This window comes from Mauremys reevesii, linkage group 9, assembly GCF_016161935.1.
Source record: "Mauremys reevesii isolate NIE-2019 linkage group 9, ASM1616193v1, whole genome shotgun sequence".
Classification (NCBI taxonomy): domain Eukaryota; kingdom Metazoa; phylum Chordata; order Testudines; family Geoemydidae; genus Mauremys; species Mauremys reevesii.
Genome location: NC_052631.1, coordinates 14,467,857 through 14,483,268, shown reverse-complemented (window position 1 = coordinate 14,483,268; position 15,412 = coordinate 14,467,857). Strand labels below are relative to the sequence as shown.

Here is a 15,412-nt window from a genome sequence, read left to right as displayed (position 1 = left end):
GACATCAAGGTACTTACAATCAAGCCAAAGAAAGTGTGTGGATGATATAGCTATCTTTTCAATTGCATTTTGGTGAGATTTGCGATTTAATGTTTTTAGTGGAAAAAAAATACCATGCTAAGGAATATTTCTTCTTTAAAAGATCACTTTGGTGGGGATTGCATTCAATAGTTTTCCTTACTACATCATTGTGATTCTGATGTCAATACTGTCCTTGCCACACTGATACATTAAAAAAAAAATCAGTACTGCCCTAATTGCTTTGTAAGGCAGTTCTGCCTAAGGTATTGTTTTTATTTCCCTTCTGTTCTGACATGATCTGAAGGCCACTGATTTTTAGCATGTTTAAAACTTTTCCACTTTTATTCCTTTCTCTTTCATAAATCATTTCCCCTTGAATGCTTTTGACCATGATTATGGCATAGCACAACAAATTCAATGTTTACCTGCAAAAGGCAGATGAATTAAACTACTTCTAGGGCCTCATCTTTACTTAGGCAAAACTCTCAGTGAAGTTGATCTGATTGCTATCCTGATTCCATTGACATGTGGATTATCACGGGACAAATCCTGCTCTCCTTAGCTCCCAATGAAATCACATAAGTAAGGTGGACAGGGTTGCATCCTGCTTTTTAATGGTAAAGCCCAGCTCCCTTGCCAGTGTCTTCATATAAAATCATAGGCACCAAAAGCTGCAGGAAAATAATACTAGAGTTCTGTCAGCATGGATCACCTGTTATCTGATCAGTACTCAACTCATTTTTCTTACCTTTAATTGTCTACATCATATCTTTTAGCAAGCCCCACTGATGAACAGAAATACTGCTTTACGTTTTGCTTTGAATATCTTTCTCTTTCGTTATGGCTTTCTGTGAGATATTGGTAAGTGATGCTTTAGCACTTGATATAGGTTGTCATGTAATCACATTAGATTCTGTCCAAGCACAAGAATGTTCCTGCTTTGTAACAGAGAATCTGTTCTTTGGGAGTGCTTTGAGTCCAAACAACCTGCAAGCAGCGACTCGATACTTCTTAGACATAATGTTGTACAGGATAGGGTTGATGGCAGCACTAAGGTAGAAGAGGACGAAGGATACCAAGTTGCAGTACTGGCTGATCACAGCTATCTCCAAGGATCCGGCTTCAAAGGATTTGGAAAACAAATATCGTCCTACATGAAAAGGCAACCAGCAGAGTATGAAAGCAAACACCACCACAGCTGAAATGGAAACAGCAGAAGGATATTAAAACAATAGGTCATTTAAAATTAAATGTACTTATACTTCTTTAATACTGTGAAATTTAAAGAATCTGATTTGCATAAAGTAAAAAGCTGATCATAATTTATTTGGGGTTTTTTTGTATTTGTTTTTCCTAAATTAATATCTACATTATTAATGGTAGATTATATATCGCAATAACAATAATAATAATATAGTAAAATATATAGCTATATTTAATATATAAATCACAGCTGAGTTTAGTGTACAATAGTTTTCAACTACATCACTTTGATTTTTTTGCTAAAACAGGATTGCAGGAACAATATAGTGAAGAAAACAATGACATTAAGAATAATTAAGAGTAACATACACAGTGTTTAACAAAGCTCATAAATATAACTGATGGCTTTAGAACTGCAATTTATCATTAAAAGTATAAGGACATAGAGCTATACTGAATCTGGGTAAAGGACTCCAAGTAAGGGAAAATGAATCTGGAGCTGTGGAAGATTTATCCGCAAGATAATGAAAGACAATAAAAAAAGCCACCGAGACAAGCATAATCCATCCTATGAACCTTCTGGCTTATATATTGCTCTTGAGAATGAGTTACCCTAAGAAGAGCAAAGCTAAAAATATGTATCTGAAAACTTGAGCCCTTGCCCATTTTGCTTTCTACACTTCCTAGGAAGTGGGGAATATTTTCTATCGGTTCATCTCGCATTATTGTTTCAACAGTACTTTTGTAATTGTTTTGAATAGCCCTATTCACACACAAAAAAGAATTTCAGGATAGAGTTTTTAACAGCCTTTTCATTAGGTACAGTAGTTAACTTATTTGATTTTACCAGAAAACTCATTTTGTTTGTTATCCTATCTGGATAAGATAAATTTAATGGGAGTTTTGCCACTGACATCAATGGGGCCAGGACTTACTCGGTGTGTCGTGCCATGGCTGAAATAATATTTATAAAGTGTGATTGAAAAGCAATGGAAAGGAGATAATTATCAGCAGCTTTTCACAAAACATTCAAAAGAGGATTCCTATGTTTAAATGAACATACAGCGAGAAATCATAGTCTCCCAACTCTGCTGACAGCACTTGATTATGGGAAAACCATTTAACTAGCTTCTGCCATGGAGTCCCCATTTGTAAAATGGGACAGTAATATTTCCCTCACCGAGTCTTAAGGAATCAGAGTTACTATTATAAACCAAGGCCAACATTTTAAAAAATAAAATACGTATGAAAAATCAGCTTGACTGGACTGAATTTAGGTATGCTGATCCATATTTAGCGTCTTCAAAGGTGCTTAGTCCTATTGATTTTACTGGGATCAGTGAGTGCTAGGCATGCCTGAAAACCAGACAACTTTTTTAGGTCCTTGAATATGGATATAGAAGCCTAACTTTGCCTTTTGATAATTTTGAATTGTTGGCCTTTGCTCTTCTTTTATTTGCAGCTCCAAAACTGGTAAGGCTTTAAAGCTGTCCAACTGAAATTCTAAACAGAAAATTCAAGTAAATGGAAGCTGAGGGCATTACACACCTTGTATTACTGAGTTCCTTCATTAGATTTTCATCAGGTAGAGAATGTTGTCTTTCCATTAAAGGACATTCTAGCCACATGCAGTGTAATTGTAGCTGTGTCGGTCCCAGGATATTAGCGGGACAAGGTATGGGAGATAATATCTTTTATTGGACCAACTTCTGTTGGTGAGAGGGACAAGAGTTCGAACCTGAAGAAGAGCGCCGTGTGGCTTGAAAGCTTGTCTCACTCACCAACAGAAGTTGGTCCAATAAAAGGTTCTAGCCACAGTCCTTTCATTCTTTGATGCGGTGTGAAGCAAGGTGTTTGAAATATTATTAATGTTTGCAGCAGTGCTTTAGGATTGAGGTAAGTAATTTAGGATTGGAAATTGGTATATTTAAACTTTTAGAAATATAAATATGGAAATGAGGTATGGAGGGTTTTCTTCCTGTAATAAGCAAAAATTCACAATTCTGAAAATTTAGATCAGGAAACAAAAATCTGAGTTACTTCCAGGGTAATGCCTAACCATCTGAAGTATTCTATCGATCCTAAAATGTAATTGAAGGTACACAAAGTATCTCACAGCTTTTATCACACATGTTGTCACCTAGTAATTTAAAAAAAATGAATAAAACAATCAGATACAGTTAATAATTTAGATACACGGGGCCTATTGCAGCCACACTTTGCAGCTCTTTGGCCAATAACTCCAACTTAGTTGAATTTAGTAAAGTCGGGCTGTCTCCTGCAAAACCTTATTCACATGAGAAAAAAGTTACCTACATGAATAGACCTACTGAAATCAATGGGATTACTCATATGTGAAAGGACTACTTGCACAGGATCAATGCTGCTAGAATAATACAAGAATTTGTAATTTTCGACCAATAAACTGATGGTAATTTTTTTCAAACTGATGGTGCCAGAAAGGGTTACCTTTTTCTGTGTTAGTGGATCTAGTCCATATGTGGGATGCCTGTTAACTGCACTGACATTGAGTGCTTATGGGGTCAGATTCTTTAGAGTTAAAGATGTGTCCATCTGTATGTTAAGGTTCATATTTTACAAGCAAATATTATTTTACTGAAAATATTTAAACATACTAAATTAAAAATGACAGGGGCTAATGACTTGGTCTTGTTCTGGGAGTTTTGCCATTGACTTCAATGGGAGCAGAATCACAGACTCTAAAAGAGAATATTCCTTAGTAAGAACTTTAGTTTTCATTACATTAATTAACTATATTTGTTAGTTTTCTTCAACAGGCTTAAAGAAATTGACATTCCCATAATGCTCTACATGCATCGATCTATTCTGTTTAGCTCCCCTGCAGCCAAATGTCATGCTTTCAGAAGGGTTTAGTTTTGTGGATAAATACAAATCCTCCTCGAGCTGGCATTTGGTACCTTTAACTTATATACAAAGAGGTTCAGGAATTTTCAGTGTAATAGTGATTGTAATATTCATATTTTTCATTATTATTCTTTTCAATATCAGAGGTTGATATATTAATATCTGCCCAAGTTATTTTGCATGAGACGCCGGTGTAAGTCACAGTGAAGCGTTTTGTTATATTGCTGCTATAAACTTTAGCCATATCGTAAAAATGGTCGATAAATACTTCACTTTTAGTGACCACTTTAAAGCACCATCAATGTCTCTCTCTCTGACACACACACGCCCAACAGTAACATGGAATTAATATAAAGTCCTACCTAACATTTTCACAGTTTGTTTGTTGTTCTTGTCCCTGATAGAGGTATTTGGTCCCATGTTCTTTCTCCTCCAGATTTTCCTCCCAATAAGGCTGTAAAGCACAGTCAGGCAAAACACAGGCAGGAAGAAGAAGACGCTGGAGGTCCAGACCATGATGGTGAGCAGCCCTGATTTGATCGCATACTCCGTAGCCCTGCACTCGTTGGTGTCCAAGGGGTTCGTTCCATTCTCGTGCTCAACCCCAACCAAGACAAAAATAGGTCCCGCGCTTGCAAAGGACACGGCCCAGAGGACCAGGATGACCAGCTTGACTTTCCCTTTGGTGATCACTACTTTTGCTTTGAGGGGGAAACAGACGGCGAAGTACCGCTCCACGCTCAGGGCGGTGATGTTGAGGATGGTGGAGTAAGTGCAACTTTCGCTGACGAACTGGAAGAGCTTGCAGAGGAGGTCTCCGAAGTTCCAGGGCCGGTACTGCCAGAGCCTGAAGAGATCCAGGGGCATGCAGAGAAAAATCAGCAGGTCGGAGAAAGCCATGCTGGACAGGTAGAGGTTGGTCGTAGTCCGCATGTCTCGGAACCTGGACACCACCAGCATGGTCATGAGGTTGCCTACAATCCCAACGACAAAGAGGAGGATGCAGGTGACCGTGATGCCCGTCAGCACCGGGGCTGGGAACAGGTGCGCGGGGTACTCGGGCCAGGTGTCGTTCTCGTCGCCCGGGGCGCGCGCGCTGGAGTTCGGCGAGCCGCTCTGGTTCCACATCCTGCCGCCTACTCCGCGCCGGCCGGGGGCGGGCGGGTTCCGCGGCTCAGCGCGCAGCCCCGCGGCTCAGCGCGTCCCGGGCAGCCCCGCGGCGCCGAGGTGCTGGAAGGAAGCAAAGGCGGGCGGCGCAGGGTTAGAGACGGGGGCAACCGAGCCAGCCCCACCAGCCACCCCTCGGCCACAGGCGGCCGCGCCCCCAGCCCTGGGCTTCAGCTCGCTTGGCCTCCGCACCAGGTGCGAGACCCCCCGCCCCGCCGGCTTGCAGGTGCCCGGCGCCCCATCGGTGGCTGCCCCCGCAGCAGCAGCAGCAGCTTGAGCCCCCGTCCCGTTCTCCGCTGTACCTGCAGCTGCTCCTGCCTCTGCCTCCCAGGCTCACCTTCCCTCCGAGCTCCATCCCCGCCGGCCCAGCCATCCGGGACGGGGCCGCCGCTGGAGCCGCTCTGCTCCGCTGCCGCCGGGCTCCGACCGGGGGGCTGCTGCGCTCGCAGGTGCGGCCCGGGGGAGCAGCTGGAGCGGCTCCGCGCCGCCCTCTGCCCCCGGGGCCAGGGGCCCTGGCGGCGAGCCCGCCTCCCCGCGCTGTGCGGAGATCCCGGCGGCGCTGGGACCGGGGGAGGGGAGGGGGCCAGTGTGTGAGGAGAGAGGGTGTGACTGTGTCAGGAAAAGGTGTGTCCCTGTCAGGGGAGAGGGCTGTACTCTGTGTGTGTCAGAGGAGGGGGTGTGAGAGAGAGGAGAGGGCTGTATTCTGTGTGTGTGTGTGTGTGTGTGTGTGTGTGTGTCAGAGGAGGGGGTGTACAGGGTGTGTGTGTGTGAGAGAGAAGAGAGGGCTGTACTGTGTGTGTGTGAGAGAGAGAGAGAGAGGAGGTATACAGGGGTTGTGTCCCTGTCAGAGGAGAGGGCTGTACTGTGTGTGTACCGTCAGAGAAGGGTGTGTGTCAGTGTCAGAAGGAGGAGTGTATTGTGTGTGTGTCAGCATCAGAGGAAAGGGGTGTATTGTGTGTGTGTCCTGTTGGAGGGGGGTATATAGTATGTGTGTTGGTGGCAGAGGAGGGTGTGTGTCTGTGTCAGAGGAGAGGGGTGTGGATGTGTATGAGGTGTCAGTGTGGTTGAAAAGAGAGGTGTGTGTGTGTGTACATGCAAACAGTGTATGAGTGCTAGGCAGAAAGGTGGGCATGTGGGGGGTGCCAAACAGAGGGGTGAGTGTGCTTCGGTGCAAAGTGTTAGTATCTGTGAAGAGAGAGTGTGTAAAAGATGTTGCGAGAGAGACAGAAGTTTGGGATTTTTTAGGGGGAAATGGGTGTGTGAGGAGGGGAGCAGACAGTGTATGCTGTGTGCTGGGTTAGCAATGGCCTGGATAGGAAGAGTGCCCAAGCTCTCAGGGAAAGAAATCTAGAGGTCAGTGAAAGAAGCCCCATGTGTCAATGTCTGAAGAGCTGCAGTACAACTGATCCGCAGCTGCTGGAAGGAGGCCAGCGAGAAGAAAAGAACCACATGGGCTACATTATTTTGTTCAGCAAATCAAATCTGCACGTGTAAAACTGCAGTAAGGAGCAGATAGTTCTTGTAATTGATTTCTAACTTTCTGATATTTCCTTAGGTATTGGTTTAGGTTAGTTTGTTTCCTCAATGTGTGCAGTAAAAACCTGGTGCAGCCTGGGGCCACAGTGAATGTGTCTTGCTGTTTTTGCTGCTAAGCTTGTTACAAGAGGGTTCCCAAGAGGAAGAGGAGGATACGCATTAGGGTGCAAATGACATGATGACTGAATTTGTAGGTGGATTATGTGACTCCTGGTAAAGGAGCAAGGCAGTCTGATGTTTTCTTCTCTTAATTGAGATCTGTAGTTTAATGACATTGAGCAGTGAACTTGTGAAATCAAATTTTTAAAAGCAAATCATACAAGGAAGGAAGGAACTACTATTGCTTTGGAAGTTTTTTCCCCCACTGTACTGGGAGATTCTCTGCTCCTTAGTGATGAAGCGGGATTGTGTTTCCCTGGAACAAACTCTGGTTTTAAAACAAATTCTCCTTTTAGATGCATATTGCCCTCTGTTCAAGACAAACCTGATAGAAATGTATCATGATAAACTAGTTGTTTGTTAGAGAGTGAGAGAATCTAGTGTGTGTTAGAAGGGTGGAATCAGACTTCTCAAATGTGTGTCACAAGCTCTGTATTGCCATCAGCTAGAATGAATTGTTTATGGGCCCCAGAGTAGGGTGATCTGCTACCATGAAATTCCAAGTGACCATTGTGTGCTGCAAAATAACAACTGGCCCTAGGTGTCAACGTATGACCAAATAGTTCACGTTAGGAATAGTGAATACAAAAATTGAGGTTCATGTTAATTAAACAAACCTTTTTGGCCAGTTCCTCAGCTTATGTAAATTGGTGCAGCTCCATGAAGTCAGTGGATCTACCCTTGATTTAAACCAGCTGAGAATCTGGCCCAATATCTTCTACAGTTTGTTTACAAGTCATCTTTAGGAAACGATTTCTAACTGAGGTATCAACACTTTTCACTAGAATAGTGTCCTAGATAAATACTCTTTTGGCTTATTAAGTACATTCTGGGGCTGTCTACATTCCCCTCAGTTTTTCAACTGAATAAGATATATTCTTCAGTTCCTGACATCAGTGGTTGTGAAGGGAGGTTATGATCTCTTGAACAGCTGCTACATTTTGACCTACAGGTGACTGCACTTTATTGGTGGTTTAAATGGTCTCTGTGTGTAGTTTGTCTATTAAGTTTGTAAAGTACACTGCAATCTCCAGAGATGGAAGGTACTACGGGGCACCTAGAAACTTTATAATACTGCTATATAAAGTGAAAGGATTTTTGCAACTGGAGTCCCTCATTAGCAGGTATATCTAGGAATACAGTACATAGTGAAAAGAACAGGAGTACTTATGGCACCTTAGAGACTAACAAATTTAGTGAGGATACATACACTGCAGCTACAGTAATTACCCTCAGAAATTATTTACATATATTGAGACTCTGATTAATGTGTTCCTGTCACAGTCCTTTCTGGCCTATGGGTACTTTGGAACTGTTATATATAATCTAACCCAATGCTTCCCAAACTATGAGGTGCTCCTAAATACAAGGACCATATTGTGCCCGATGAGCACTAGCCAAAAGGCAATGCAGGAGGAGTTTTGGGATGGCAAACCAACTCCCAGAGCTCTCAGGTGGACAGTGGGAGCATGCCTTCAAGGGGTTCAATGTTCTCCCCTATCTACATTTCTACTGGTCATTGTGCTGGGGGACAGGGCAAGCCTGACATGACCCTGGCTCCTCCTCATCACTCCTATCCCACTCCTGGCTATGCCCCAGGAGGTGCTAAGAGGGACTGCAATTGTTTCTTGGTTCCCTACATCATCTCCTCCTTTAGACCCATGCAGACACCAGGCAAACTTGAATCTGAACTCTCAGGATTTGTTTCCCCTAATGCAAATGTTTACCCAGAAGAATCTCTGAAGTCATTTGAACTCAACAATATATCCCCTGTGAATACATACACTGTCTATATAATGTCCTCATTTGTATGAATATAAGTGCTTCTGAGGGAGGGAATGATGTAGTGCATAATGCTTGGAAAATTACCTTACCTCATAGAACACTTGACTTTTTAACAGACAGTAGATCTACCCTTTCTCCTTTCTGACTCCTTTCTACAAAGTAATTGAGATTGAGGAGTACATACAATTTAACATCTCAAAATCATTGTATGCTGCTGCCTAACTGCATCACTTTCTTCTTGTCCTTCAAACCACTGCAAAGCCATTGTGCAGTGAAGGCATCAGAATGTGAAGGGAGGTCAACTTGTTCTTCATCAGCACCACATTTGTTATGTGATTTTTTTTCCAGTCAGGAAAAATTGTTCATGTAACTGGTCTGTTTGTAAAATTGAGGTTCTAATGTAGTTGCTTTACACATGCACGGAAAGAAATAGATTTTCCCTATAATAATATCCCAGATGTATCACTTTCTTTTAAGTTTACCTTTTAAGCATGCCCTGTTCCCTTTTGCATTATTTTGTGGGCACTGGTTTCCCCATCCCCTTCCTCTACCATCAGGCAACCACTTAGTAAAGTGCTTAAGGGTACCAGGGGTGAAATCCTGGCCCCACTGAAGTCTATGACAAAACTCCCATTGGCTTAAATGGGAAGAAGATTTTATCCCTTCTGTATGAAGAGTGATACCCAAAACCAAATGCAGCTCTGCTCCCTTCTGTAATGTTGTAGAACCTGGTAAATTGTACCTACTAATGACAGTGTGACAGTGTCCACAGAGCTTCTTTTCCCTGTACATTCTGAGGCACGTTAGCCGCACAACATGGAGAACCTGTAACAGCAGGACTGTGGTGAACATTTACGGGTCTCACTGCAAGATGCAGGGCAGACCCTCTCCTTTTGAAGATTCCTGGTGGACTGGGAGAGAATAGGTTCACTTGTCAGACTTTCTGAAGGGACTGAATGGAGAAGTGGGACAACTGGCTGTCTCAAAGACACCATGGGGTCACCAAATGCCAGACTAAAGTAAGTTTGTGCAGTGATGAAGGAAAGGGTCTTGCCAATTGGAGTGGAAGTCCTGCGATACATTTGTCATTTGTATTAGGGGAAGGAGAATTTGAACAGTAGGATCCCCAAACAGTGACAATCACCTGGTTTTGAGTAATGAGGTATTTTCCCATCATTAGTTAACAGGGCAGCATTGTGTTAGTTATTATATAATAATAAGTATCTCCATAATCAGACAACCTACAGGCATTTTTTGCTGCAGGAAACAAAAAAAACCCCCAACATCACAGAATTCACAGTTCCCCAAAATTTGTGATTTCCTACTATCAGTTGATAAAAAGCTAGATTGCTAACTCTGCAGCATCTGTTAAGGTCACTATCCAATATCTACAGATCTTGGTCTAGGACTTGGGCCTAAGGCACCACACAGTACTCGGGCATTATACCTCTGAAAGTGACTTATTTCAGATGACACATAATACCAGAGCCCTGACCACTTATAGTCACTGAAGATTCCATAGTACTTTTTGCAATCATAGGGGTGTTATGGCATCCTGGCCATATTCCAGTTTGCTTAAGTTTGCTTTACCTACCTAAACTCTTCTTGGACTTTCAGTTGGAGTCAATAGCATAATGTTCCTCTGAGCTATTCGACAATTGCTGGATTTCACCCCAGAAGCAGCTGCAAATCCGTGCTGGTTGATTTGAAGAAATATCTTTCCATGCATCTAGCTGCCTCTCTATTCATCTGCCTTTCTAATTATGGTTGTGAGCGTTCTAACTGGAGAAAACCAAACACCCTTGCCCCTTCCCTTCCCCCAGGTCCCGCCGCAGCTCACTCCATCCCCCTCCATCCATCGCTCACTCTCCCCCACCCTCGCTCACTCGCTCCTTTTCACCAGGCTGGGGCAGGGGGTTGAGGCATGGCAAGGAGTGAGGGTCCAACTGGGGGTGTGGGCTCCAGGGTGGGTCTGGGTCTGAGGGATTTGGGGGGCTGGAGGGGGGCTCTGGGCTGGGGCAGGAGGTTGGGTGCAGGAGGGGAGGTGAGGGCTCCAGCTGGAGATACGGGTTCTGGGGTGGGGCTGGAGACGAGGGGTTTGGAGTGTGGGAGGGGGCTCTGGGCTGGGGAAGAGTGTGGGAGGGGGTACGGTCTCTGGGCTGGGTTTCAGGGTGAGGCCAGACAGGAGGAGTTCAGGGTGTGGGAAGAGGCTCCAGGCTTGGGCAGTGGGTTGGGTGCAGGAAGGGGGTGAGGGCTCTGGCTGGAGGTGCAGGCTCTGGGCTGGGGCTTGGTGTGTAGTAGGGGCTCCGGGCTGTAACTAAGGGGTTTGGTGTGTGGGAGGGGGTTCCGAGCTGGGGCAGGAGGTTGGGGCACAGGAGGGGGTTTGGGGTGCAGGCTCTGGGTGGCACTGACCTTAGGCAGCTCCTGGGAAGTGGTGACATATCCTTCTGACTCCTAGGCGGAGGGGCTGCCAGGTGGCTCCATGCGCTGCCCCCATCTTCAGGGCAGCGCATGTGATTCCCAGCCAATGGGAGCTGCGGAGCCAGCACTTGGGGCAGCACCTGCGGGTTGGGGCAGCGTGTGAAGCCCCCCTGGCCGCCCTTGAACTTAGGAGCTGGGCATGCTGTCTGCTTCCTGGAAACCACCAAGAACCAGGCAGGGAGTCTGCCAGCCCCACTTCACTGCCAACTGGGCTTTTAATGGCCTGGTCCGCACCGCCGGCCTGGTCCCTTTTCGATGAGATGTTCCACTTGAAAACCGGACACCTGACAACCCTATTAAGCATCATAGATTCGTAGATTTTAAGGCCAGAAGGGACCATTGTAATTGTTTAGTCTGACCTCCTGCATAACACAGTCCATATAATTTTCCTGTATGAATTCCTGCTTCAGATCCAATAGCTGTGGGAGAACTAGAACATATCTTTTAGAAAAACATTCAGTCTTGTTTTTAAAAATTTCCAGTGATAGGGAATCTGCCACAACCCTTGGTAAATTGTTCCAATGATTAATTCCTTCCCTGTTAAAAAAATATGCCTTATTTCCATTATAAATTTCCACTTCCTGCCATCAGTTCTTGTTATGCCTTAGGTAGATTGAAGCGCTCTATATCATAGACATTAGTAATGGAAAAGATATAGCAGATCATCCAGTCCACATACTGCTAATGCAGGATTGTTCCCTACTGTTCATATTATTATTTTGTGTCCAATCTAATTTAAATCATATAGCTCTATATAATAGGGGAACTGGTAGTGATCCCTACATTTAGGTTGTCTAACACATTACATGAATACAAAGAATTCTTGCAACATTTTCTTTGAGACGTTCTTGCACCTTCATTGTTTTTAGCAGACCTTTGATGGTTGGCAGGAAGAATGCCCTCAGGCTACTAATGTGCCTTTTCTTTGTCTCATGAAATTCTGCTCAGCTTTTGCTGAGGTATAAACTGCCAAAAATCACCATTTCTGATCTCTTACTTTTGTTCCTCAGGATAATTGTGACAGCTTGCTTAAATAATAATGGAACACATGAACATTCTAAAGCTGGGCACATGCTGCTGCCAAAACCTCAGCATCAGACAGACACTGTACTGGAAATAGGTGGGAGCTGTCACAGCAGTTGTGTGTATGGCAGGTGGCAGGGTGAATATGTGTGCTGGATTCCCCACTCCCCTGACCTATCGTGTGGCCCTAGTAACCTATGTCACCCTTGGGTGCACCACATGGGGAAGGAAATAGGCCAGGCTTCCACCCCAAACACATATCTCAACCCCCACCTCACTGAGTACTTAGCCCCCCCGCACATATTCCCCCTGTTCCCACGGGCACTACATAGGATTGGAACTCCCCAAGTCCCAGTGGTTGAGGCAGGGGAAGGGAAGGCTAAAGAAGCCGTCCCACCCCCCAACACACTCAAACACGTGTACACAAACGCACAAAACAAAAACAACTATGTTAAAAACATTATTTAGTTTGCAAAGTCAAGCACTCAAAAGTTAGGAAATGCCAAATTTATGATTGCCTGTGCAACCTTAATTCAGCCTCCTTGGGTATATCATGAGAGTCTTTAAATACATAATCACATGCTATTATTTCCACAGGACCCCAACCTCTTTCAGTGTGCAAGCTCGAGCTACACAGGGGTCAGAATTAAGATTGTGGAGGCAACCGCGAATTGGTATGTCCTAATTGGTGAGTGCTTGACTTTGCAACCTAAATACTGCTCTTTTAGCTTTGTTCATTTGTATGTAATAGCTTATATATAAATATGGTTAAATCATCCCCTTTTCTTTTAGGCACAAAGGGAATGAAAGATGGGCACATACCTGATTTTGAAAAATGTTGCATACAATTATAATTCAATAGCATAGATAAAAATCCGTATTTTTTTCAGATGTTATACATCACCTTATGACATGCTACACAGCACAGGGAAATTCTCTGTGTTTTAGGGACTTAATGCTTACAAGTCTGTGCCACTTTCTACCAGGGTGGTTTGCACCTTAAGAGCTAGAGGCCTGGGCCCAGCCAACCCTGATTACTAAGGAGGCACACCTGAGCAGGAATCATAAGAGCAGCAGAAAGAAACTGGACTGCTGGCCTTGCACAGTTCTCAGGGAGACCGGGCAGTGGGGGTGAGCAATACAGAGGCTGCTAGGACTCCAGTACAGAAACGTGAAATTTGGGAAGTGATACAACAGGTAAGAAAGGCCTGGGAGAATGGACGGACTCAAAAACTTTATTTTGAATGTTTGTTAATTTCATAAAGCAGAACCCAAGAAGGGAGGAGAATGGATAAATGGGTTTGTGAGGAGGAAAACGAAGGCGAAGGACCACTGGCAAGGCTGCTCTGGGGCCACAAGAGGGTGCCCAGGCAGCATCCTCTCTTTGATGCATCTGTATAGGTGGAGCTTGAATATGGGCCTGATCCTGAAATCATTCCACAGAACTCTTACTGCTTTATGTAGAATAATGGCATGACTGGGTCATAAATACAAAATTTCATTGGATTTAACAGCATTCCAGCCTTTGTTGCTTAAACAATATCATGACTCCAGAGGTTTTCAAATTACTTTACCTAATCAGGGCTAGACCCAGGGCAGCAGTAATATGAGACTGAGCAAAGAGGATGCACAGATGATTTTTTATAATAATTTTTGTTTCCGTTTGGTTTGGTCATGTGTTTGCTGTGATCTCCTTGCTGGACTTTTGAGCACTTGGCGATTGTCGGTCAAATTCAGGCTTGGTGTAAACAGGTACAACTCCGTTGACTCATGCATTCATGCATATACTTTGGGAATTGTGTAGTGCAGTGGCAAAGAGCTTTGCTATTGACTTTGATGGAATCTGGTTTAGATCCCAAATATTTATTTACTTGCTTTTATCTGCAGCAGCAGCAGAGGGCAATATTTTTAGTGCTGGTCCAGGAAAAGGGAAAACATTAATTCATCACTGTTTAAAATTGCATAGATTTTTAATTTTTGTTTATTTCAAGCACTGTTTTTTCACTGTTCTATCCATTAACTGGATGTATGAGACACAACATTTAAAAAACCCACAACAATGTACATTTACATACAATATGTTTACTCTCAAAATATCTGTGCTGCTTTTGTGCAGCAAGCACTAGAGTTAAGGTTGCAAGAGAGTTTCCATTTATTTCTCCCTGATGTTTTCTCCATTTTCTTTTCATCCACTAAAGTACTAATTCCTGCTTCTTACATCACAGTTTGTTGTCATTGGAATCATTGAAAGTTCTGAACATGGCATGATTGTGGCTTTATTGCAGGAAGATGAAGAAAATGGAAAAACAGACTGGGAGGGAGACATCTCCCTTTGAAAAATGACATATCTACAACAATTCACAGAAAAGCAAAAGGCAGATATTTGATTATATCAAAGGGCAGAATATGTTTTGACTTGCATTATATATTTTATCAAGTGGAAAGGCTCTTTTACAGACAATCAGGTAGAATCTGACATATGCTTTTAAAGTACTAATAAACCATTTCATAACTAACAACAAACAAAATCTTTGTACTTTAACATGATGATGAAAAAAACAGAATATCCGTGAGTGACTCCACAGTTGTTTATATGGAGGTAAACATCTGCAAAGAGACTTAGAAATGGTGTTATTTAAGCAGTGATGCTCTATTGTAGCACCACTAATTTAACTTTACCTCTTTGCAGTGCTTTAATCCATTACGCTAATAGGCCATGTCATACTAATGCTTCCATCACTTATCTTCCTACTCACTAAGCTGGAGAGGGAGTCTGTGGTTCTTTGGTCAGGGTTGTACTGCATAGATTCATTGATTCCAAGGCCGTAAGGGAGCACTGCAATTATCTAGTCTGACCGCTTATATAACTTCCCCAAAATAATTTCTAGAGCACATAATTTAAAAAAAAATCCTATCTTGATTTAAAAATTGTCCACGATGGAGAATCCACCATGATGCTTAGTAAACTATTCCAGTGGTCTATTACACTGTTAAAAATTCATGCCTTATTCCCAGTCTGAATTTGTTTAGCTTCAACTTCCAGCCATTGGATCGTGTTATACCTTTCTCTGCTAAAGAGACCATTATTAAATAGTTGTTCTCCATGTAGATACTTATAGACACTAATCAATTCACCCCTTTAAGCTAAATA

The 15,412-nt window shown here is 43.3% G+C and overlaps 1 protein-coding gene across 3 annotated transcripts; it reads right to left on the bottom strand.

Moving 5' to 3' along the window:
• Positions 1–485: 485 nt before the first annotated feature.
• On the bottom strand, positions 486–11,219 carry GHSR (growth hormone secretagogue receptor). Of its 3 annotated transcripts, none has more exons than XM_039489243.1 (3): positions 11,170–11,219; positions 4,473–5,340; positions 486–1,219 (listed from the first exon to the last, which is right to left on the bottom strand). In XM_039489243.1, the coding sequence occupies exons 2-3, from the start codon at positions 5,236–5,238 to the stop codon at positions 915–917; spliced, it is 1,071 nt and encodes a 356-aa protein (XP_039345177.1). In that variant the 5' UTR covers positions 5,239–5,340; positions 11,170–11,219; the 3' UTR covers positions 486–914. The 3 variants fall into 3 exon arrangements, with proteins under 3 accessions (XP_039345177.1, XP_039345176.1, XP_039345178.1); XM_039489242.1 differs by lacking the exon at positions 11,170–11,219 and adding an exon at positions 10,352–10,527; XM_039489244.1 differs by lacking the exon at positions 11,170–11,219 and adding an exon at positions 10,352–10,527 and having other exon boundaries at positions 4,473–5,084.
• Between the last annotated feature and the right edge of the window lie 4,193 nt (positions 11,220–15,412).

Excerpts from the sequence above, each read along its gene's own strand:
- GHSR (XM_039489243.1), bottom strand. The coding sequence starts at position 5,238 with ATGTGGAACCAGAGCGGCTCGCCGAACTCCAGCGCGCGCGCCCCGGGC. Across the intron at positions 1,220-4,472 it reads ACAAACTGTGAAAATGTTAG|CTGTGGTGGTGTTTGCTTTC; the intron begins GTAGGACTTTAT and ends TTTCCATTTCAG.